The sequence below is a fragment of the Psittacula echo genome (assembly GCF_963264785.1).
Source record: "Psittacula echo genome assembly, chromosome: 5".
Classification (NCBI taxonomy): Eukaryota; Metazoa; Chordata; class Aves; order Psittaciformes; family Psittacidae; genus Psittacula; species Psittacula echo.
The window spans coordinates 80,957,250-80,982,276 of NC_137739.1; the positions used below are offsets into that span (position 1 = coordinate 80,957,250).

At 42.7% G+C, this 25,027-nt stretch overlaps 1 protein-coding gene across 6 annotated transcripts; it reads left to right on the forward strand.

Moving 5' to 3' along the window:
• Positions 1 to 749: 749 nt before the first annotated feature.
• On the forward strand, positions 750 to 24,795 carry LOC308221547 (dynein axonemal light chain 1-like; the record flags this gene model as incomplete). Of its 6 annotated transcripts, XM_080618654.1 has the most annotated exons (11): positions 924 to 1,284; positions 4,114 to 4,316; positions 5,727 to 5,909; positions 11,164 to 11,202; positions 13,274 to 13,383; positions 14,048 to 14,103; positions 16,883 to 16,938; positions 18,172 to 18,298; positions 18,703 to 18,846; positions 20,701 to 20,764; positions 24,188 to 24,795. In XM_080618654.1, 10 exons carry the CDS (start codon positions 1,041 to 1,043, stop codon positions 20,745 to 20,747), a joined length of 1,209 nt encoding a protein of 402 aa, XP_080474780.1. In that variant the 3' UTR covers positions 20,748 to 20,764; positions 24,188 to 24,795. The 6 variants fall into 6 exon arrangements, with proteins under 6 accessions (XP_080474778.1, XP_080474780.1, XP_080474779.1 ...); XM_080618653.1 differs by having other exon boundaries at positions 20,701 to 24,795; XM_080618657.1 differs by lacking the exons at positions 924 to 1,284; positions 4,114 to 4,316; positions 5,727 to 5,909 and adding an exon at positions 9,071 to 9,093 and having other exon boundaries at positions 20,701 to 24,795.
• Between the last annotated feature and the right edge of the window lie 232 nt (positions 24,796 to 25,027).

Genomic DNA, 25,027 nt, shown 5'->3' on the forward strand with positions numbered 1-25,027 from the left:
GCATGAAGAAACAACAGAATTGGACTTGTTAGTAGCTATACATGGAGCTGCTGGTAGATATCTCCTCAGGAGGGCTGGATATCCCTGTGTAGGTCCACAGCACTGCTGGAGGGCAGCTTCTCCCTGCCTGTATATTCCCTTTATGCCTCCACAGCTGCCTGCTTGTAAGCGCTGATAAAAATAGCAAGTCCGTGAAGCTGGCATGGCAGCTCCATGAGGCAGCTTTGCCTTGCCATGGAGTAGCGCCATGCAGGCAGGTTTGTGGCCCTGCATCGCGTCTCCGTCCCGCCAGGCCACATTCCCTGAGGAATGGGGGCCAGCCGAGAGCTTCCCAACCCCTGCCTGGGGACACCCCATAACTCCTGGCACCCGAGTGCGAGTCTGAGGCGAGAAGCACTGAATGTCACTCGTGGGGTGCTGGTGCGTTGCGTTGTTGGATACAAGTCAGGTTTTAACGCGTCAGTTCCGAGGCGGGTGGATGTGGTCTGGGTTGCTGTTCGTGTTGAGGTGAATTCTGCAGGTGTGTTTATGCGGTCTGCGTTCACTTTATTTGTAACGGATTAAAATCAACCGTTAGCCACCGGCTCGCTGCTCCAGCTGGATTGGGGGAAGCTCGGGGGGGCGGGAACGGCCGCGGGTGGGGATCGAGGGTCGGGGGCTCTGCTATCGATTGAGGCCGTCTGGACGGGGCGGCGGTAGCGTTACCGTTTCTGCCGTTGGCGCAGGGCTGCCGCCTACCTGCCGCCATCATGTGGAGAGCTGTCGCTGTCGCGTCGGCCCCGGCGCGGGCCCTGTTCCGCGCCCCTCGGCGACCGGCCGTAAGCGTGGCCGTGTCCCCCGCCGCCGCGCTGGCGGACGAGCGGGTGGAGACGCGGGTGGCGGGGCTGGGCCCGGGACAGCCGGTGACCCTGCGGGCGGTGGCAGCGGATGAGCGCGGATGCCTCTTCCAGTCGTGCGCGCACTACCGAGCGGACGGCCGCGGCGAGCTGCACCTGGGCACGGACGCCTCGCAGGGCGGGGACTACACCGGCGTGGAGCCCATGGGGCTCTTCTGGAGCCTCGCGCCCGCCGGCATGGAGAAGCCTTACCAGCGGCTCGTTCCCCGCAGCACCGGCACCCCTATGAAAGTGGAGATGCTGGTGCACCAGGGCCATAGTCAGCCCGGCGCTTTCCCCGGGCCCGTGGTGGCCAAGGCCGAGGTGGAGAGGTGGTTTACGGCCCCCGGCGTGCGGAGGATCCGGCTGAAGGAGGGAAGAGTAAGGGGCTCTCTCTTCCTGCCGCCGGGTGAGTGCCCGGCCGGAGACCTTCGTCCTGCGGCTAGCGGGCCTCCGCTGTCTCTGGCCAGAGCAAGGGAAGTCTTTAAAAGAAACACATGCAAAGGGTATCACCCGGGCAATCCATATTCCATAAGAGATCTGAACGCCACCCTGCAGACAGGGCTTTTTTCCTTGAAATCTGACGGAGACGCTTCTGAAGGCTTCTCGGGACGCGGCCCGGCTTTTGTACGGCCACACTGCCTGGTCCTTACCGGCAGCACTGAGCAGGGCAGGCACGGGCAGATGGCTCTTGTGGGACAGAAGCTAAATGAGAATGAATAGGAGTTGTGAGTGTACCATGTAGCTGCTCTCGGTCTGTGTTTTTTCAGTAGGTTTGGTGTTTGCTCTGGAGTTGCCAGAATCTGTAACGCTGGAAAAAGCTAATACACTTAATTGTGTGAGCCTGTGCTAAAACTCCCAAGGATTTTACCCTGAGCATGATCAAATTGAAAAGGCATTTTTTTTCCATGTGAAACACGTGCCAGTAAGCAGAGCAGTGGAAGAGATTCAAGAACATAGAAGTATGCCTCCTCTGTTACACCAGAGCCAAAGCTAAGTTAATAGTTGAACTACTTCAGTTGTACTGTGGTATAAAGGCAAAATAGATTTCTGAGCAGGTTCTACCTGTTCTGCGTGTGGGATGGTTGTGCTTTATGAGGTGTGATATTCTGATGGACTGGTAGTGCTGCTGGAAAATGAAACTTTACGCTGATGATGGTGTGCATACACTTAAGCCATGATTTAAGCTTCTTGTATTTCCCTGAGTGTCATGCTACTAGAACTGCCCTCCCTATTGCCTCTAATTTATAGCAGATTGGTTAAGCAAATCCTGTAAATATCACTACAGTTATTAGGGATCTAAGTATTAGGGAATTATTTCCAAACCAATAATCTTTTTTATCCATTTAGATAAGGATCCAAAGTCCACTGAAGAGTTAAAAAAAAAAAAAAAAAAAAGGCAACAACAGAGATTGAACTTTGAATTTTGGATCAAATGTTTAATCAGCATGCTGGGCTTTTCATCACCGAGATGTGGTTGTTTTGATATATCCTCCCTTAGAAGATGAGCTGGATTTCTGCTGAGCTCAGTGGGAATCCAGAGATCTGAAAGATGGAACTGCATTTTTCCCTTCAGAAAGTGTAGTGTTGCAATAGCATGGCAAAATCTGGAATCATTGCTTAAGTGATACTGGTGTCCTTGATGGAGGATCCAGTTACAGCGTTGCTACCACACCTTTCTTTGCTCCTGGAATGGGAAAATATTAATATTACTCAGATAAGAATGCTAAATGTGAACCAGTTTTAGTAAAAGTGAGATGACATGAGAGGGTTTATGCTGTACTTGTGATATGAAAGAGGTTTCTCAATTCAGGCATAAGAGTTACAGAGGGGTTTTCTTTGTTTTTAAGCAATAGTAAAGTTGACTAGCCCATTTATTTCTGCTTTTGATGAGCTATGCAGATACTGTATACTTGGGCATGTGTAGGCACTCAGAAAGGCAGTCCAAGATCCTTGTGTAAGTTAAAGGTTGTCTTCCTGAGAGAGAAGTACATTCATGCTTGACTGTGTTCCAATCACATGCTTGCTAGAAAGCTTTCCATATAGGGATGATAAATGGATGCACACTTTTTTTTCCTAGCCATCTAGGCTGACTGTTGTTAACTAAAGGTTACTGCTGATCATGGCATTATGATAAATTTATCCAGGCATATTTTCTCCGAAGTAGAATATTGAACTTCTGTGAAAATTACAGAACTGAAAGAAAAAGAGCCCAAAAGCATGTTTCAGTCCTTCTCTGACTTCCTAATGCTTTAAGTTAGGAGGTTTCCACCATCTAGTATGTCTTGTCCAAAACTTCCTTTTCTTAAGCACCTTGAAAAGCCAGAGGTCTTGCCTTTGTTGCACGTAGGCAATGCCAAAGTTGATGCATTCTCACACAAGCACGTACTTTTTCTGCCAATATAATTGTAGCAAGCTGAATCCGTGCACGTCGGTGGTGACATCTGGTGGCCAGGGGTCTTTCATAGTTCCAAGAGGTAGTAGTATCCTTAGCCTTTTAGCTCAAGATCTGCTGGCATGGCATACAGTAATATCACAACACAACCTTGGCTGCAAAACCATGTTCATTTCAAGTTGTGGTTCTGATTGTTTTTGTAGGTTTGTGGGACTGATTGTACACATGTTTGCGCATGTTTATCTGTGTATCAGTCACGCACACATAACCAAACCCATACAGCTCTCAGTTTTACTCTCTTCGCATCTGCAGTAGGAGTTCTGCTGCCAAATATTACAGTGCTGCTGTTGAGATATTAAGATATTAAGCCCAGTTGATTTCATAGAGTAACAGGTGTCTCTTTCCTGTGCTTTGCTTGATGCACTTTATTCCAGAGTTTGTGTAAGTTTTGTAGGATTTACTTCCAGGGCTCAGTGCTCTTGCATCATTAGTAATGAGCTTGCACTTTGCTAATTAAGGTATGACTTCTTTGTGCGGAAAAGAGTTGATTCAGGGTCTGATTGTTCTGAGGGAGGTAGGTTAAGACCACTGAAAAATGCATTTTAGAAAAACCCCAAGTTTAACTGTTCATGTATTTCTTACAGGAAGGTAAGAACCTATTCATAGTTTGAAAAAGCTGGTGGGCTACAGCATTGGTTCTCTTATCTCTGCTGTGCAAATGGAAAAGTAATGAGCATTAATAGAAAATCTCTTAAGCCATCCATGTTTTGTTGTTCACTCTTCACCAGATAGTTTTTAGTGTATTTGATAACTTGCTCTCTGTACCCTTTCTTTTTAATATAGGGGATGGCCCCTTTCCAGGAGTGATCGACATGTATGGGGATGAAGGAGGTTTGGTTGAATTTAGATCCAGTCTCCTGGCTACCCGTGGCTTTGCTGCTCTTTCTCTGCCATATTTTGACTTTGAAGATCTGCCTAAGGTCATGAAAGAATTCCAGCTTGAGTACTTTGAGGAGGCAGCTAGATTCCTACAGCGTCACCCCAAGGTGAGTGGAATGAGACACCTCAGCACAAGGGAGGATTCAGCAGTCATGCCCAAGTGGTGGCAGTAGTGTTTTTGGAGTGTCAGTTTCTGCTGGGAATGTTTAGGCTGAATAACGGAAAAAGTGTAGGTCCTGCATAGGTTGATAAGCATATGACTGCAGAGTGATGTGTAGCACAAGCTGGATATAAATTCATGCTGGAAACTAGATTTCTGATCATTAGAACAGTCAAAAGGAGCGTGACCAGCAGGTCAAAGGAGGTGATCCTGCCCATCTACTCTGCTGTCGTGAGACCTTACTTGGAGTATTGTGTACAGTTCTGGTGTGTCCTCAACATAAAAAGGACATGGAACTGTTGGAACAAGTCCAGAGGAGGCCACAAGGATGATCAGCGGACTGGAGCACCTCCCATATGAAGATAGGCTGAGAAAGTTGGGGCTGTTCAGCCTGGAGAAGAGAAGGCTGCGTGGAGACCTCATAGCAGCCTTCCAGTATCTGAAGGGGAGCTATAAGGATGCTGGGGAAGGACTCTTCATTAGGGATTGTAGTGACAGGACAAGGGGTAACAGGTTCAAACTTAAACAGGGGAAGTTTGGATTGGATATAAGGAAGAAATTCTTTACTGTGAGGGTGGTGAGGCACTGGAATGGATTGCCCAAAGAAGTTGTGAATGCTCCATCCCTGGCAGTGTTCAAGGCCAGGTTGGACAGAGCCTTGGGTGACATGGCTTAGTGTGGTGTGTCCCTGCTCATGGCAGGGGTGTTGGAACTAGATGATCTTAAGGTCCTTTCCAACCCTAACTATTCTATGATTCTATGAAGTGCTGGAATAGAGTCTAAACAGGAGCAGTGGTGATAGAGATTAGTTAATTATTTTTTAAAATGAAAGCAATTAGTTTAAGAGAAGATGGTACAAAGGTGTTCAATAGTCAGCAAAGGAATGGATTTGATGGCTTGGGATGCTGTTTTCAAGTTTACTTTCTGGGCTAGAAAAGAACAAGACTGAAAATTACTTATCTAATCCTTCAAATGTCATTTGTGAGGTTACTTTGTTTGCCTGAGACATGTACAGCAACAGACTGTGCTTGATTTTCCTGCTGCCTGTTTTGGGAAAAAGAGAAAATAGTGTCAAAATAAGCAGTTAGGACTAGGTGAGGTCCAAATGATGGTATTTCTTGCGTCTGTGTTGTTTTATGGGGTTTGCCAGCTCTTGTTGTCTCTGAAAAACAAGACACTAAACACAGAGAGGAGCCAGGGTCCAGGCTGTAGCTTTCCGACAGGTCACATCAATAAGTAACCTATTTTTTATTTATTTTTTTTTAATAACACAACTCCAAAGGCATTTAATGGCTAAACCCATTATAATTCACACTTCCTTTATTCCTTTCTTCCCCACCCCCTATCTTATCTGAAGGTGAAGGGACCAGGAGTTGGAGTGATTGGGACTGGGAAAGGGGCAGAATTAGCACTCTCCATGATCACCTTCCTGCCTGAAGTCGTGGCTGCGGTCTGTATCTCCGGCTGTAGTTCAAACACAGTTGCAGACCTCCATTATGGTGAGATGACTCTGCCTGGGCTGCGTTTTGATATGAATAAGGTCAGTGTTTCTGACAATGGCGTATTTGACATTTTTGAAGCTCTGGATGACCCAACAAATCCTGCCAATTCTCCTTGCACAATCCCCATTGAAAAAGCAGAAGGTCACTTTCTCTTAGTGGTAGGGGAAGATGATCGTATGTGGAAGAGCTCCTTATATGCTGAGCTGGCAATTGGGCGTCTACGCCAGCATGGAAGAGAAAACTTTAAACTCTTGAGTTATCCAGGAGCTGGTCACCGAATTGATCCTCCTTCTACACCATTTTGTCAGGTAGCTATGGATCGTGTTCTGGGCGTGCCTGTTCTGGGGGGTGGAGAGAGCAAAGCACATGCCCATGCACAGGAACACTCCTGGGGAAAGATTCAGGAGTTTCTGCGCTTGCATTTGGGATGAACACGTAACCACCAGCAAACTGTGGCAGAACTGCAGAGGACTGAGCTTGAGCCAACAAAATGACTGGTGAATTGGAGGGACTGAATGAGAAAAGCTTTGAAATGTGAAATAACCAAATGACTACTTAGCTACAAGCATAAATCCAAAAAGAAAGGGATTTTTTTGGGCTAGTTTAAGTTATTTTAACTGGGTACACAGAGGTGAAGTGAAACAATGATAAATTGACTGCACTGTAGTACGAATTGGACAGCCTGAATTGGTCATGATGTCAAGAAACAAGTATCTGAAGAGAGTAGTAGGTACTTTTTTGCTTGCAGTATTTATGACTCAGAATTTAACAGCTAGCCTACACTCTCAGCAACTACAGACTGGATCACACCTCAGAAATGATGGCAATGAACGATAGACTTTGCCATCAAAGTGATGAATGATTCTGGCTTTTGGTCTTAAGTTACCTTAGCCCAGAACTCTCACAGCCATACACACTTTTGGAAATGTTCCCTATATACATGAAGCTGGGGATATCTATCTGTAAGGAGGCTCGTATACCTTGATCTTAGGTAGTGGTCTTCTGGTGACACCACCTGTTTCCAACAAAAACTGTAGTGTGGGAAAAGGAAGAGAACTTCTTCTGTCATCCAGGGAGAATGGCAGCACTAGCACTGTCTTGGATTAGGGATGTAGCCATCTGTTCCTCTTACGTCTTCTACTGGTGTTTGACACTCAGTATTCAAATGCTGTTGGATAGGTTAAAGCATGGTTAAATGCAGTTATGCTGCATGCAGGTCTTAAATCTCTCCTTGTTGCTTGTGTCAAACTAATAACACCTGTCATTAAGTTAGGGATTAATTACTTGTGGGACTCATTAGTAATGATGTCAATGGATGCTGACAGTTGTTCATAGGAAGGAAGTGGAGTTGAGAGACAGAAAACCTAGTTAATAGAAGATTTAAGACTGACTGTAAAAAGCTGTCACCTTATGGCAATGATTAACTTATAATACTTAAAACCACAAACCGACACACTCCTCTGCCCCCACCATCCCTTCCCCCCCCAAAAAAAAAACCCCAGGCAAACCTAGGGTTATCTTTTCCATGACTGCCTGCGATTGCTGAGGGTGGGATTTTTAATCCTCATGAATTTTTGGCTAGTGCCTGATTTTTTCCCACCATTTAGGCAGAAAGAAGCAACTTATTCCCAAATGACTTGACCTCTCACAGGGGTCTTGCTGGGGTGGTGCCTGCGTTGAAGGCCTGTTTAAGGAGGGCTTCTGTCAGTACAATTTTTCCTTCCAAGGTCATTTTGTCAGACCAGTTTGAGAGGAAGATACAAAACCTTCATCTGAGAAAGGCTTTGAAATGTGAAATAACCAAATGACTACTTAGGTAGAAGTGTAAAGCCAAAAAGAAAGGGATTTATAGGAATCCAGGAAGATACAAAACTTTCATCTGTGGTACTCAGTTCTGCTTTGCTCTCAGGGATCTTTTCTCTCCAGTTAACTGTCATTATGCTGCTGTTCAGGTCTCATTAATTTTCTGCAACTCTTATTACTCCTTATCGTTTGATTGAAGTCACATGTTCTCCAGACACCATCGCTGCCAATTGAACAATTTATCCATCCACTTCTTACAAGAGAAGCTCCATCCCTGCTCACTCCATACAAAATGTCTTCATGCCCAGTCTCTTCAAGCTCCCTCACTGGCTGAAGAGGCGTTTTCAGAGTCCTGGCTGGTGCTTGAACCTCCACTAAAACTGGCAGCCCAGGAAGTCCAGAACCACAGCCTGCTGTGACATGTGTGTTAGTGTCACCCATGGTTAGTACCCTGCCTTTTATTCGAGCTGCAGCCATAGAGCCATTGTCCAATGGTTTCTGTTTGTTTGGTCTGCTTCATCAGGTGCATCTTCAGTAGTTAGAGTGGTGTTATTGTGGTAGAGCAGCACACCCCCTAACCATGTTTTGTTACCCACCTGTGACTCCACACTGCAGTCCTACCTCAGCATATCCGTTGCCATGAACAATTGTGAGCTGGAGGTTCAAGAAGTAAATGTTGTTAATAAACCAAAAACCAGGTAGCTTGAAAGTCCTTGGACTTTGTTGCTAAAGCACAAGCCTTTAAAGTAATTCAGTGTTAGATGTTGTCAGATATATGCAATTTGAAAGAGAAGTAAACCACTATATTAAAAAGCAAGAATTTGATGTTATATTTTTGTTTCTGAACAGTTCATTTGTTTTGAAAGCTGAATGATATTTTTTTAAACAAAGGAGGAAAAATAAAAGAGATGTAATTTTACTGTGAAGATCCTTTTGTGAACGGGTCAGGGCGCTCCTGGACAACGTAAATCACAGAAGGGCCTGTAGAAGGACTCTTGCATTAGTATTTTGTATATTTACAGTGCTACTTAGAGACCAGAGCTACAGTGCAGACACTCCATCGGTTGTGGAGTAACCGCCTTAGGCCAAGCCACGTTATGTTGTGTTGCATTCCGCACCCGGCGCAGCTCCTGTCGCCTTTCCCGGAGGCAGTCGCTGGGATGCCAGGAGGAGCTGGGGGTGCTGGGGTGCCCGTGGGCTCGGGACAGGGTCTGGTAGAGCTCTGGCCACTGGGGCCCGTGTTACCGGGTACTCCGAGGGCGGGAGGTGTGTCCGCCCGGCACCGCCAGGGGGCTCCTGCGGGATGCTATCGGTTCCCCCCACCGCCCTCCAGACACGTCCCATAATGCCTCGCGGCCCACCCCCTTTACGGGACTTCCGGGATGGGACTGTGTGGCGGCGCAGCTCTATGGTCGCCAGGTGCGGTTGCCTCTGCGCTGGCCCCCCCCGCCCCGCGGTGTCGGCGGTGCTGCGCATGCGCGGGAGGCTGCCGCGCCATAGCAACCGTCGCGGTAACGGTAGCAGTGGCGATGGTGGGTCCTCTCGGTGCCGCGCTGGCGAGGGGCGGCCGGGCCGGGGCTGGGGCCTGCTCCGGCATGTGGGGTGGGAGTTGTGCCGCTCCCGCGGCGCGGGAGGCGGAAGGGGCTGAGGGAAGGGGGGAAGCGGCGTCCCCTCAGGGCTGCCCCTAAGCAGCCCCCGCGGCCGGCTGTGGCGGTGCCGCCGCCCCGGTACTGCGGCAGCGCCGAGCAGAGTCCTCCGGGGCCCGGGCTCTGCCGAGAAGGTGTCGAGCGCCGAGCAGCGGGCACGGCATAAGCTGGCCAGGAGGTATCCAGCGTTTGGGGCGGCGGCTGAGGCGGGGAGTCTTGCGCTGTTACTGTGCATGGAAATAGGGGATTTCAGGGATAGATCAAAGTAGTGGGGAATCTGGGGTGCCATCGTACGGAAACTGTGTAACGTGACTTTAGTCTAAATACCTGCAGGAGATTGATCAATGTGCAGGTAGAGAAACCCTGAAATTAGGCTTCTTGGAGGGAGGTTTCCCTCAAGTAACCTCCCTTGACAGGAGGTACTATGATTTATCTACAGACATTTTAAGTATGCTTCAAAGCAAACAAAATCCCTGGTACGTTTTCTCCACATAACCCACTGTGCTGATCTTCATATTTCCACCAACGGGAGAGACAAGGCAGCATTGGTCAGGGAAGAAGCTGCTCTTTGTATTCACATGGATCATTAGCTCTGAAGTCCAGTCTGGCCTTAAACATCAGTTTGAAACAGAAGCAGGCACTGGTCTGTCTTCAACATGAGTGGCCAAGATCATGTACCTGAAGGCAGTAACGGTTGGCTACCATAATTGTGGAAAATGCTGTGATGTGCATGTCCAAAAACCCCAGTTTACTGGAAGCAGGCCGGTTTTGCTGGCACACTGATACCTGTTAATCAGCACAGCTGCCTCAACTGTTGTCTTTTATCGTTGAGTCCAGAGTTCCCAGTGGTCTAGAGCTGAGTGACCAGGACTAAAGCTCCGTGGCTGAGGTGATTGTAAGATTTTGGGTGGAAGTTAGTTTGTTGGTTTTAACTCTTGCTGTCATTTCTTTGATCTCTGATGACCTGAAAAGCTGCTCCTATCCACATGTGGTAGTGCCATACTTAAGAACAATGGGGATGCCCAAACTAGAGTCCTCCTGGGTTTGTAGAAGAGAGGCTGTTGATCAGTTTTTGTGAGAGATTGGTCTCTGAAACCCTTTGAATCCAAAAGACATCTTGGAATGTGTTTAATGTTTAGGTTATATCAGAGTTTCTTGATATACTACTGTTTTGGGTATCGTTATGTGGTTTTAATGAGACTGGTGTGAAGTAGAAAAGTTGGAGATAGTGATAACAGAAAGTTGGTCAGTGGGTGAGTCCTTAAAAAGCCTTATACAGCAGCTGTGTCCTGAGAAACACGTGTTTTCACATCACATTAATGTGACTCAACATAAAATGATTGAAGAAGAACAAATATAAACAATCCAGATTGCTCACCGTATTTTCCTCAGTGAATCTTGAGAGGCTGTATCATTCTGTCTACCCACAGATTTGCTTTTAGACAGGAAGTTGCTAATGCGCAACAATAGAAAGGTGGGTGGTTTAAGAGCATTAAACCACATTTCTCAGTGCAGTAGCTTCTCATACCATTGAATTGATTTGAATTGACTTTCACTGTCAAAGCTAAGCAGCACCCCAAACCTATGCTCCAGGCAGGGCAGAGATTGAAATCAGGAAGATAATGTCCTTGCGTGAAACCAATTGTTTGCTTCTGAAAATGCTATCAAGTAGTCCAGAAAATAAAATTACGGGGCACTGAGGAGTTCCAGCCAGAGGAAGGTAATACAGGAAAGTGGTGGGAGGGGATAGACAAGCAGAATGGGGAGAGAAGGGAGAGGAGGTAGCGAAAAAGGCAACTGAAAATTTGCAATAAATATTCATTTACTTTTTCATCTCTTTTAGGCGAAAGCAACAACTATCAGAGAAGCTCTAGCCAAATGGGTAAGTAGTAGAAACAGTATTGAGCTGCTTTGCAGTACTCTCTGGCATGGGGTTTGACTATTCAGCTCATTGTTTAGTACCCTCAGTATTTCAGGGGTTTTTCAGTTATGTTGGTATATCCCACAAACTTCACTCCTGCTGTCCTCATAAGGACTAGAATGCCACAACTTGCAGACATTAATATTACTAGAGGTGTGAACTCAGTATTAAAAATTTGCTTTTCCCCCCTCACTCTTTCTGCCTTCTCAACTCCACGTTTCCTAGTAAAGATTTATGTTCCATTTGCTCCTCTGTCACATGTCTCTTAGAGATAATAGACCCGTGTCAGTGAGTTTCCATTACAGTTAGGCATGAAGTGCTGAATTTGCTTTTCTGATCATGTCCCTGGGGATGGGTCTAAAACTTCCTTTCTGCAGCCATGTGAAAAATTGGATCTGGTGATGTGTTGCATTACGGATGTTTGTCTTCCTTTTGGCATATGGGTTTACCTATGCCCTACAGTCAAGGTGACATTAGTTAAATCAAAGCAACTTTAACTTAGCATGTTCTCAAAGATGTGTCTGTTCTGTCTGTGGTTTCTCTGTGCCTTTTTGTGGTTGTTCAGCTGATCTTTCTTCCAGAAGCACGTGGCAGTTGGGATGAAGTTTCCTCCTGCAAGTGCTCACTGCTGGCCACAGTGCATTGGAAGCTCTCTCCCTTTCATGTTTTTAAGGAAAGAAAAGAATTAGTTGTTGATATAAACTGAGTGTAAATGCAAATAGATACAGTGTTGCTCTTAGAAAAGAAAATGGAAGTTTCACATTTATAAAGTGACTTTATTTGAACGCATCCACCATACTGTAGCAAAATATCTGACATGCTTATTCGCTAAATGGTTAATTTTGAGTAAAAGTGTTATCGCACTAGATTTGGATAGAAACTGGAATACAAGTAAATGCCCAAGCCAACATGCTAATGTCTTCTTTTTTTTTTTTTAATTAAGTTGCCCGAAGTATTTTGTGTGCATAAGGGAGACAATAATGTTGTTGAAACCTTCTGCTGTGCTCTGCGATTCTTAAAGACTTCAGGGATGCAATGCATTTCATTGCGAAGTAGCCATATAAACCAGGCCAGAGCTCAGCTTTGGCTTTTCAGTAGCTGCATGAAAGTGGGAGAGAAAACAAGAGCCCTTGTTTTGAAAGCGCCGTTTAGATTTCTCCTTTATTAATGGACCTCCAGTCCGCCCACTGAACACTGGACAAAATGCTCCCTTTGTGCTGTCAGGGAGGCAGCTGTCAAAACTGGTGGCACTACCTCAGGAGATACTTGTTCCAAGTGTTGAGTCAATGATTACCATTGCTTCAGAATTTTAAAAGATTTAATAGACTATAGTTTTTAATAAACCCAAATGCTGAAGTTATGGTGTTTTTTTCTGAAGCTCTGAACTTTATAAAGTATTTAATCTAGAAAGTTATTAACCTAGGTTGTAAGTAGGAATCTGCCTTTTGCTGTATTCTCCAAAGTGTGAAATCCAATCTTTAATGGCTAAGTAGAAATATATTTTTTATTTCTGATTCTTAACTCTGTGAATCTGTTGAGGTTCTCCCCCAGAACACACTCCCTTATGTTCAGTTTGTGCTGTGAGTTAGGTCTGAGGTCTGAGATTCTGGGTGATTTTTCTGTCAGAACTTTTAAGAATATGTGCTACAGATCAGCCCTTGCCAAAGCTCCTGTGTGTCCGTCTCCATGGGAATATTATTGCCAATTTTAGATCTCCATCTATTCTTCATTTCTTTACAGCTTAGGACCCCTTAATTAAATTGCTCCAGCATAATACAGGTTTCAAAAAAAGCATGTGTAATATGCAAGTTCTTTTAATGTCTTGAAAAGAAGCTGCCTTCCCCTTTTTATGCTATGCCAGCAGGAATCTTGATAAATGGTATTCAAAATGCTTTCTCTTTCCAGTAATATCTTTTAGTACTATATTGGCATTACTTCTGTAGTAATTACTTTTACAGTAAGTTTTTAGTATAGTAATTTTTAGTAATTACATGTAGCACTGAGCTTCTTCTTTATGTTCTCTCTTCTTTAGGAAGAAAAAAATGGCCAGAAGGCTTCAGAGGCAAAGGAGGTGAAGCTATATGGTCAGATTCCTCCTGTAGAGAAGATGGATGAATCTCTCTCCATGCTTGTTAACTGCGAGTAAGATCAGTTAAAAACAAATTGGAAACCAAATATTCTCTTCTCTTTATAAGAATTTTCCATTTTTTCTGGTGTCCACTGTGCAAATATGTATTTACTATATTTAAGTGTAGCCTTCAAAGCAGCAGCTCTCTCCTTTATTTCTTCAGCTGAGCTTGTCTTTCCACATACAAAAAAAGTTCCTTTTTTTAATTCAGAGATCCCTGTCTACAAGTTAAGGTAGATTCTGTATTGATATTTGTCTCCAGAAGCATTACATACTGTTTATCAGCATATAATTATAGGTCCATGTTTGGAGTCTTATCAGCTAACTGGCACATTGATGATTCATTCCAAAATTTTTGGAGAAAGAAAGGAGACTTCAGGACTTCCAAAAAGAGATTAGAGCCAGTTCAGAAATACACAGCCATGCGTTTGATAAGGTTAGGCACACAGATAATCCAGTATATTCTGTAAGTAACTACTTTCCCAGAAGCTTGGAAATAAAGTTGCAAAAGTCTTGATGGTTTCAGGATATTTTGAATCTGTTCACACATCTAATTAGTTCACCATCTAATGAGATAAGAATAGAAAATTATTTCTAATGCAGTGGTGTTTGGACATGGAACTCTTTTGATACAGTGATCCCTTGTATATTGTGAATTGATTGTTCTTGCTTTTAAAGGAAACTGTCGCTGTCTACAAACTGCATTGAAAGAATCACCAACCTGAGCAACCTAAGTAAGTGACAAGCCAGTGGTTAATTATGTGTGTTTTCTAATTGCTTGGATAGGACATACACCATGACTTGTTATACGTGTCCAATTTTATACCTATTCTTCTCCTATTTTGTTCCTTCTCTTAGAAAATGACAAGTGACCTTTAAAATGACCAGTCTTACTCGAGAATGCATGTTAAGCAGTAAAGATGTGTTAAAGCATGTATCCCTGCATTAGCCTTGGCAGTTGTCTCACTGTGCAGGTGACACAACTGGGGGAGAACCCAACAGATTCACAGAGTTAAGAATCAGAAAAAAAACCCAAAACATTTCTAATTAGCCACTGAAAAGGAGTGGATTTCACACTTCGGAGAATACAGAAAAGGACTAATTTCCTGTTTACAACCTAGGTTGATAACTTTCTAGACTAAATACTTTACAAAGTTCAGACAACAACAAAATCTGTTCAGAAAGCACCTTTGTACCCTCCAGTGGGGCTAGTTGTGATGCTCAGCATCTCATCAATTCTAGAGTTCTGGAGTGATTTAATGACTAATTTCTGTGCTCATGATAGGGGTGGTTTGCAGTTCAACAACTCTGGAATTGCGGTATTGGTCGGAATGAGGTTGCAGTGTTGTAAGCTTGGATGGAAAAATGTCATTCTACTTTGCAGAGGATCAGATATACTTGGTTTGATTTTGTTCATACTTGAAAGGGTTGTGCCATCTGTTCTGTGGAACTGAACTTTTATTTCTTGGGCAGCTGGCTATGAAACCTTGAAATTTGCTGGGTTATTGAGTCAAACAAACTAGAACCACATGGTCTGTCTCTTAAAGGTATAGAATATGAAGAACTCACTGTCTCTTTTGGCTTCAGTGAAAGAGAGAGAAAGCAGCACCCAGCCATGACAAACAAGGCCCTAGTTGTTGCATAATTGCTTTTGCTTAATGCAGAGAGGAAGCTGAGGAATCTTTTTAAGCATCTACACTGTTTTCAGACAGAAAAGGTTACTATTGTTACCTGATATTGTAGTTATGTTAGGTAGATAATCATAGAATGGTTACAGTTGGAAAGGACCTTAAAATCATCTGTTTCCAACCCCCCCGCCATTGGCAGGGACACCTCACAGTAGACCATGTCACACAAGGCTCTGTCCAGGCTGGCCTTGAACACTGCCAGAAATGGAGCATTTACCACCACTTTGGGCAACCTGTGCCAGTGCCTCACCACCCTCACAGTAAAGAGCTTCTTCCTTATATCTAAGGTGAACTTCCCCTGTTTAAGTTTAAACCCATTGCCCCTTGTCCTATCCCTGATAAAGAGTCACTCTCCAGCATCTGCACAAATGATCACACCCATGTATCTATACATGTGAATAATAATGTTTCAGATGAAAGCAGTAAGTGTTAGTTCTGTGTTTTAGAGAGTGTAAATGTTACATGAGAGAGATCTTTCTTCTTTTAAAATATAAAATATAAAAAAGATAAAAACCAGTGACAGCAGTTAGAAATAATTTCAAGGCATGGCTTTTTAAGCGGTCATTCATTTTTGTAGGTGTAAGAGTCCTTTCATTTCTTACAAGTTTCAGAAGCTAGTGCAAATGTATAGTTTATAAATGTGAGCTCCAGAGAGAATAGCTAGCTAGAAAAAAAGGCCATCTCCCAGCGCCTGTGGATGGGGATCCTTAGGGATATATTCTGGAGAATATTAGCTATAGTAGGCTAACTGATTAAAGTAGACTTACTGATTATGATTCTTCATTTTTTGAGCATGGTCATGTATTAAGCTATTGTGTTTCAAACCAAAAAGAATTATTATTGTGAATCAACTTTTTAATGACAACTAATCGTCCTGTTTTAGAATATTTTCCAGGTGTGGTTTTATCAGGTGTGGTTTCATCCCTGCTTTTCTCGGGACAGAACATAAAATTAACTCTTCTAGATCAGCCTGGAATCTCTGTCTGTAGCAGTCTCTAACCACTGCATGTGCTGTATGGACTATCTGTAGCTACTTGGCTGAGACTTCTCATCAGCCTTGTCGTGAATTACTGTCGTGAAGTACCACGCATTTTCAATCATTATGCATACAGGAGCAAAACAAGATTATTAAGTATTTCATCCTTAATGCAGTTACAAAGAAGTGTTAAAACATTAATGAAAGGTATAGATGCAGAGTTAACCCAGCTACATGCTGTGGCTCAGTTTGCTTATTTACAGCTACAAGAAAGCTTGTGAGAAGATGAGCTATACAAAAAGACTGCTATTTTGTGTTAGCTTTGAGTTAGACTAGAATTACTAAACCCCAGCAAGAACAGCTCACTTGGAAAGGAGTTTTGTCTGGGTGCTAGAACAAGTTGAAAAGCCTCTCATCAGGCTTCTTTAAGGTAGTTTTGTATGCTGCCTTCGTTATAGAAGTTGAATCTGCTGCCTTAAAATAAGATTAGAACAACTTTTGCCTGGAGAAGAAGGAGTATGAACTGTGTAGCATCAAAACTAACAAGTTAGCAGTTAGAGTTCAGGTGCTAGATGAAATAATAATTTTTATTTAGTATTTATCTGGACTGAATTTCAAGTAAGTAACCTACACATGAACAGCTTTGTATTCGTGAGCTTGTTTCTGAGCTGTTCACTGCATCTGCTCCTGATGATCTGTGTAGGTCAGGAGGTTTTCTTTCTGTTATGCCATTCTTTCTTAAGACAAGCTGCTAGACTGCAGTTTGTTTGTAAGTAAAATATGGCATCTTCTTATATTTAAAAATGCCCTCACATTTATTAACAAAACCCTTTCTTTTATCTGTTACAGAAAATTTGAGGATTCTGTCTTTGGGAAGAAATAACATAAAGAACTTGAATGGATTGGTATGCACTTCTTAGTATCAATTCTTCAGTAACAATGGAGTGCTGTCTAGAAAGTGGGATAATTCCCCTATGTTCAAAAATGTCTTTGCTGAATTTACATTGTTGCCTAACCATTTATTTTCTCCTTTTCTATGATCTGTTCACCCTTTTATATCATTGCATCTGAATTTTAAGATGGTCTTTCTCTTCTTTTCTTCAAACATTCCTAATGTTTGGAGGTTCTTCAGGGCTAATTTGCTACATGAAAGGATTTTAGAAAGAGATTTCATTGTCTTTAGTAAAGATGAGCCCATCTTTTATTGGAAAACTGCTGTTTATCTGTAAAGCCCTCTGAATCCACTGACTTCACATGAAAGTAATTCCTGCAGACTTTTTGCATGAGGAATTTTCTAGCTGAAGATACTCAGGCTATGCTTCTTTACTACAAGTATTGGCAGTCCTTATGAACACACACTTGACGAAAGTCCTTTTTATGTTAACTGGCACCTGGAGCAATATGGCTTTCAGGGAAAAGATGGTGGGAGGACTAAGTCTACCAGGTAGGGAAAAAATTGTTGAGGAAAATACTGGATCATTTTTGTTACAACTGAATTAAGGGCAGAAGAACTTTCTAAATTTTTTTTTTCAATCAACATTTTTTTTTAATGACTATAGAAATTATTCCTCAAGAGATACTGTCTGTTTCTCCCACAGAATGTTTCTCTTCAAAGCTATTCCCACCTTCAGAGATGCCGTATCTCTGAAGTGTGAAATGCAGAGTCAGTGTGTAATGGCTGGTTTAAAAAAACCCTCTCTTTTGAGAGAATTATGAAAGCAACTTATGGCCAACAGGTACAAACATACAGCACCTGAAATGAGTCACTCATATTGTATAAAACCCCTTCTAAAGCAGTTGTTGAACGGCATTCACTTCATGTATGCTTGCAGTGCACCAGCAGCCAACTTTGTCTCCTCTGCCCCTATGCCTTAAGAACAACTACTCCAGGCAGCTATTCCTTGTCTTATTCTAATATTGTGGTTTCTGTCCTCCTAAATATATTTCAGATCCTTTGCTCTTAATTCCCATGAGTATTTGTCATGCATAATTAGGGACCTGCTTAAAAGGGAACGAGGACCAATATATCTTAATATTTTCTCACCTGTGGTGACCTGTGGGGGGGAGCGGTGAAGAGAGAATCTGAAGAATAAGGAAAATATTCTTGCACTTCCCTGAGTAGTCCTGTCATTTCCCAGGAGGCAGTTAGAGAGACTTTAGAAGAGCTGTGGATCTCATACAACTTCATCGAGAAACTGAGGGGTATCCATGTAATGAAGAAGCTGAAGGTTCTTTATATGTCAAATAATTTGGTGAAAGACTGGGGTAAGCCACACCTCTGTTCTGTTACTTCTCTTGTAGTATGGTGAATGCATGAGTTAAGTCACCAAGTAAAAAGTAGTTCTGTGTGTTGCAGGGCTTTGTCTCTCAGATAAGCCCGCAGACATGCACAGAATCCCTAAATATCCACTCATGCAAGACAGTAAAAATAGTTAGCATCTTGAATTTCACTTCTGTGCCCAATGGAGTCTGTTCTTTAAATGATCTTTCTTGGACTTCTTTTAAAATGCAAACCTGTTCTTTAAACTGATACCAGTTCAAGCCCAAGCAATCTGTATCCTGTTGTATCGCATTATTTATGTTTGCACTGAGCTTGAAAAGACTGTGTGGTGCAGGTGTACTTTCTGTGTTCCACAATCTGGTTGGTATTTTCACCTTTGTGGTTGCAGCAGAGTTTGTGAGACTGGCAGAGCTGCCATTACTAGAGGACCTGGTGTTTGTAGGCAATCCACTACAACAGAAATTCTCCTCTGATCAGAACAGTTGGATTGAAGAAGCAACCAAACGGGTACCCAAGCTGAAAAAGCTGGATGGTGAGTTTGGGGCATGAGGCAATTGGTGTAAGTTAATATCTTCATTTAAAGACAGCCACAGGGAAATGGATCATAACCTTGGAAATTCATCTGTGTGCCTATGTAATTAATATTCCTCTGGAATTAATCAGAAGTTGTTACTCCAATCCTTGCTGCAGGATCTTCTGAGAATGTTTGATGGATTTTGGAGTGTTAAATCCAAGTGGTTCTGTAGTTGGGCTTTTCTCTTGAAGTTAGCCCGTCAAATAGTTTTAGCATATAGCTAAAAGGGAACAGAAAGATTTAGCAGTAAGTTCATAAGACTTTTATCTGCCAAACTGAGTTACAGTTTTCCTAGCAAATTTGATTTAGTTTTTGCAACAAAAGAGTGTGACATGGGGGAATGGGGATGGACAGGGATGCACTCTGTTTTGCTTCTGGTGCAGAGGCAAGCTTTCAATACTTCATGCAAGTTTCCTAAATGCCTGAGAATATCCCTTGTCACTGCAGTAAGCCTCGATTTGTGAGCCCTCCTTTTGAAGTCACTGATATGAAAATGTATTAAAGCATGTCCTGATTTGTGACTAAAAGTGAAATGATTTTAAATCAGGTTTTGAGTATGTTAATTTCTGTTAATGGAGACGTTAGCACTTCACTATTATCCCCTGTTTGTTAAAGCAGCAAAGAGGAGAGCAGAACTGGTAGCACTAATACAGAGTCAGAGCAGCAGCAGGGAATGTACAAGTGTAGGGATGGTGAAAAGAAGACAGCCTCATTACAGGGACCAATAGCTGGGAAATGGAAGTTAGATCAACTGAAGTAATAAGAAGTATTAGGGAGTGGAAGGCTGGTGAGAAAAGTTTACTGCTGTGAAGCATGGCCTGCAGTAGTCTGTTTGCTGTTGTATTAGGAAACATTCTGAAACAATGGAAGAGTGCAAATATCTGTATGTGCAAAGACTAACCTTCTTAGTGTAAGGTTAGACTCTTTGTTCCTTAAGCATTCGTGCAGCCTGGAGCAATGGACAGCTCTGAATTACACACATACATTTCCTATGCAATGTAAAAAAAGAGAGTGCCATTTGAGAATGGAAACCTCAAAAACTAGAATGTTGAGCAAAAGAAATGTCAGAAATGCTGCAACTGGCCATAAGGTTCTTGCTGTTACACTGTCCCAGGACCCTGCTATGCCTGTGTGCTATGTGTGAGATAAAGGGACCTCAATGTCATTGAAATGGTTGAATATATTCTGGACAAAAATAAGCACTGAAGGTCTCTTTCAACAGGAAGGCATCTTTTCTGTTAGTTCCTGTTAGATTTTTTAAGTACCCAAGGGGTGAATATAGACTATAACACTACCGTGTAACACAGCTTTATTACATGATATCCAAGCTATCCCATCCCTAAGAGATGCGACCGTATTGCTTCTTGGATTCACATTAATATAATTGTATTCTGTGGTCTGGATGTCCTGGTTTGGTATCAGCGAGGAGGTATCCCATAATAAAACTTGGTCATGTATGTTGTGGAAGTAGCAGCACAAAGTAAGGGCCCAGCACCAGAAGGGTGATGTGCTAGTTGGTTGATAGCAGTTGAACCATCTCTGAGACCAAGTTAGGCTGATCTGTGCAGGTCCTGCTTTAGTACCTTTTTTATTCCCTGTTACCTAAGAAGAGTTGGAAAAACATTCAACAGGAGACCTGTTGAAGGCTTTTCTCATTAAGAGCAGTTCAGGTATGCAGAAGTTCACATCCTCTTTCTGCCAGCCTGATTCTTTTCAACAGTCTGGATGAGCTTTCAGGCATACTGGTATTAACTGTATCTTTTTATGCGTAATCTATCTGTAAATCTTTGCAAATTTTCTTTTCCCTCTTAGGTGTCCTACTTATTAAAGGAGAAGAAGATGAAGAAGGAGCAAACTAATGACACTTTCTTGTTGGGTATTTAATTATTTAAGTAACTCCAGATAGCTCAGCACATAGAACTTTTTATATGAAATGTTTGTTTTGAAGAGAATCTTTGGGCAATTTTGAAAAGACCAGTTTATCTCCACAGTTTCTCACCCAAAGAGTTAGTTACCAAAATTTGGGCACACCAGTTTTGTCAAGTTTTTGACACCTTCTGTAGAGACCAGCGGAGCTGAGTTCATCTGCTGTTTGGCTAGCAGGAGACCTTTACCTAAACTAACACATAGCTGGTTTTAATCCCTGATAAGTGATGCTTGTTGTTGTAATAGAACCATTTTAGCTTGTCAGGTGCAGCTGGCCAACATTATCATTGGAAAAACCAAGGCCAAAAGAATAATGTTGTGGTTTAGAGGCACATTACAGGCTTTGTTGTGTTTACTTTTGCCATGGAAATCCCTCAGTATTTTAAATATGCAAGTTTTCTGTTTCATCCCCTTCACTGTTACACCAAACAGGCCCTGCAGTTGCGGACCTATGCACAAGGAAGTGTTGGTCTGATGATTGCTTGTTACTGGCCTTAAGATCTGAATTGGGCTTCTTGCATTGGAACTCAACTGCATTGCTTAGAAGGCCATGTATAACTTAAATGTTTATTTATTTTACAGAGGCAATGGGAATTCTTTGCATAGTTTCAGTGAGACTAAAATATTTGCTAGCTTGCTTTGTTTTGTCGCTTACTAAGAACTTTAGATTGGAATATGTGGCCTATTAGCCTACAGCTGGCTCCTAGGTTTGGCTTGGGTCACTGGTGGACATAATCCTTCTCAGCTCCCGAATCTTCCTGTAACTAAGTAGGCTGATGTAAAATATAGAAACAGAGAACAAAAGACCTGAGCTTGAGGACAAAAAATTTTGGGTTTGGGATACTCATTTGTTATGAAAGCACAGATGTAAGCAGTGAGAGAAAGTGTATGTAGTTGTGGGGAAGGTGAGATGAGATGGAAAGTGAGCATTTCTAAGTGAACGGTGTGAAGTAGAAGGCTACAAGACAATCTCAGTTTATCAATATATAGTTATTCTATGACTGTTAGAGGAATTCTTAAGCATTCCAACTTTAATAGGCAATTGCTGATAAGGCTTGAGTTTGATTTAGATCCATTTCTTAAAAAAGGTCAGGAGTGCAATGGCATTCTTCACCTAGCACAAACTCTTTCCAGGCAGCTGTTTGCTTGGCCAGAAAACGGTTTCTTAGTTAACTTGCTCACTGGATTTATCTTGCAGACCACTTCATATTCCTATGTAATTTCTTACAGAATTATTCTTCTAGATCATTAGTGAAGGCCCCACTGAAACACGATGGGAGGGACTGTACATAGTCAGTAGCCATTGTCATCTTTTTAAAGCTAAGCTGTTCAGTTCACTTGTACCCAACTGCTTCTGGCAAAGCAGATGCTTTGGCAGTACACAGCCTGGGGCACGCTCAGCCCCTGCTGACCCCATCTACTGTGGTGGAGCAACAGGGATTGGCCTGTGCCATTGGTGACTGTAGTTAAAGCATGATTAACGTGAGTGTCCTGGGTTCAGCAGTAGCAGTCATTTTTCTCTTTCTTAGTAGCTGGTGCAGTGCTGTGCTTTTGCCTTTCAGCCTTTTTAGTTGCTGCTCAGTAATGCTTACTCTGACCAAGGACTTTGTGAGTCTCATGCTCTGCCAGGGAGGAGGGGAAGCCGGGAGGAAGCAGAGACAGGACACCCGACCCAAACTAGCCAAAGAGGTCTTCCAAACCACAGCACGTCATGCCCAGTATATAAACTGGGGGCAGTTACCCGGAAGGGCTAGATCACTGCTGGAGTCAGGCTCAGTATCAGTCGGCGGGTGGTGAGCGGTTGTATTCTCTTCCCTTGTTATTTCCCTTATCATTATTACTATTGGTGGTAGCAGTAGTGGTTTGTGTTATACCTTAGTTACTGGACTGTTCTTATCTCAACCCATGGGAGTTACATTCTTTTGATTCTCCTCCCCATCCCTCCAGGAGCTGGGGGAGGAAGGGGGAGAGTGAGCGAGCGGCTGCATGGTTCTGAGTTGCCGGCTGGGCTTAAACCACGACAGTGAGCCAGAGCTTGACTGGAGTAAAACTTGACTTCTGAGTACTACCAACAAATGGAAATGCCAAATTCATTCACGTGTTTGGAGACATTTTCAGAGTAGACCATGCAATGCTTTTGTCCTAGGGCTTGGCTACAAAGAAAAGTGTTTAAATCTCTGTAGCTGGTGTCTCCTAGAATAGTGTCTACAGGTGTGGTACTCATGGCTAGGTTAGAGAAAAGGAGGTATGAGCACACAGTCTAATGCCTAGTAATCCTGCTGGTTGCTTTCATAATACCTAAACACAGTCTAAGTCTGTACCTTTCTGAAGGTAGTGTTAGATACAGCAGATGCTCTACACTTTGGCTATTTTGGAAGCAGAATAGAAGCTGAGTGTTCTGACTGTGTGGCGGTGATTGGAACAAAACACAACTCCATTGGCAGGACGTGAGGGGTAAGAGCTGTTCCTGGCTCTTGGAAGTGAATGAGGCAATGAACCACTGCGGTTGGTGGTGGAGTGGGGTGTATTTGCACCAGCTCTTCACAGATTGAACAGCACAAATTCTGTAGTTCTTTCTTGGGGTCTGCATTATAAATACAATCAAAAAAGAAAAAGCAAAATCATTACTGAAGGGACGGAGCATCCAGTCTCAGCACAACTGTAATAGCAGTAAAGGAACCCTTGCAAAGTAAGATTTCCCTCACCTTTCCCCCTTTGTGTTGTGAGAAATTAGCATAAATTTAAACCCCTTCTGATAGAAACTTTATGTCAATCTCAATGAAACACACAGTAAAAAAGAATAAAACTGTAGCTCTTAGTTCCCAGGAGGTGCTTCAGTTCAAAGCTGGGTGGAAGGTTCAAGCTTAATGTTGCTTTACCTGATGAATCACAATTCCTCTCAAACCAGAAAAATCACACACACACACCCCTGAACTTTTTCTCCTCCAAAATAAGTAAAGTTTTCCTAAATTTTAAAATTTGCACTTTAAAATTCTGCACTGGATGTGGTAGAAGACAGAGGTGGTAGAGTTAAAGCAGCTGATACACATATTGATGGTGCTACACCATGTCATGTATAAGCTAACACGAAGCTGAGCCTGCATGCCAGTGGGGAGTGACTGAGTAAAATGGTGAAAGGCTTCTTTTTCTGTATCACTCTCTGCTCTTCCCTATCACACCACATCCAGTGAGGTAGTAAGCACATTATTCTTCATGGATGAAAAGAGCACCCATGTAAAACTTGCAAGCCATGTGGAATTCTGCTTTTCCCAATGACATTATGGAGGATATGCCTCCACTTTATTCCTTAGAGAAATACCCTAAAATTAAATTAGTGATAGGAAATAGCTAGGGTTTTTTACTTGTTTGCTAGCACACTGACCTCTCTTCAAAGAGCTTACATACGCAGTGATTATTGACAGCTGCTGAGGAAGTATGAGAAGAGATCAGAGCACCAGCAGATGACTCGGATTACACTAGAAGTAGACCAGAAAACCTGTCAAGCAAGAGGGCACTTCTAACATCCCCTTGGGCTATCTTTTGTATACAGTACTTTTGTAGCATGATGAAGCTGTTAAACTTGCTGTTTTTAAATTATATAGGCCTATGTTTATAAATGTTATTCTGTGAAACTTGTTTAATATAACGTTATTTTATACAAACCTGTTTGGCTGTTGTGTAATGAAATAGTTCCGCTTGCAGAGAGCATTCAGAAATTGAAGTTTGTTCTCATTAAACTTTCCTAGCTGCTCAGGGAGCAATGTATTTATAGTATGAGAGTATGTAAATGCTGTTCCTATTGCCTCTATATTTTAGAATAGAAAATAACTTAAGTCTTTTAAAATGATATATTGTGATTGTTGTCATCTGAGACATAAGTATTTTTCCATCTTCTAAGACGCTGTTTGTCAGACTTTGTTCTTAGGTCCTAAGAGAAAAGTGTACTACTGCTATGTAGGGAAAAAATCCAAGTAAGTTAAATAAATGGCTAGACTTTCTTCAGTACAAGATTACTTATTTACTTCGAATTTAAGTTTTGTTAACAGCAACACACTATCAGTTCCATTAAACCTGGACAAGAGAAGGCTGACTCATTAATAAACTTCTGTAATAGAAACTTTGTCCTTCCACAGGCAGTGTCACTGAAACCTAATTTCAAATCTCCAATATAAAGAAAAAACCCCACACTCCCTAGCAGTTGTTCTCAGTAATG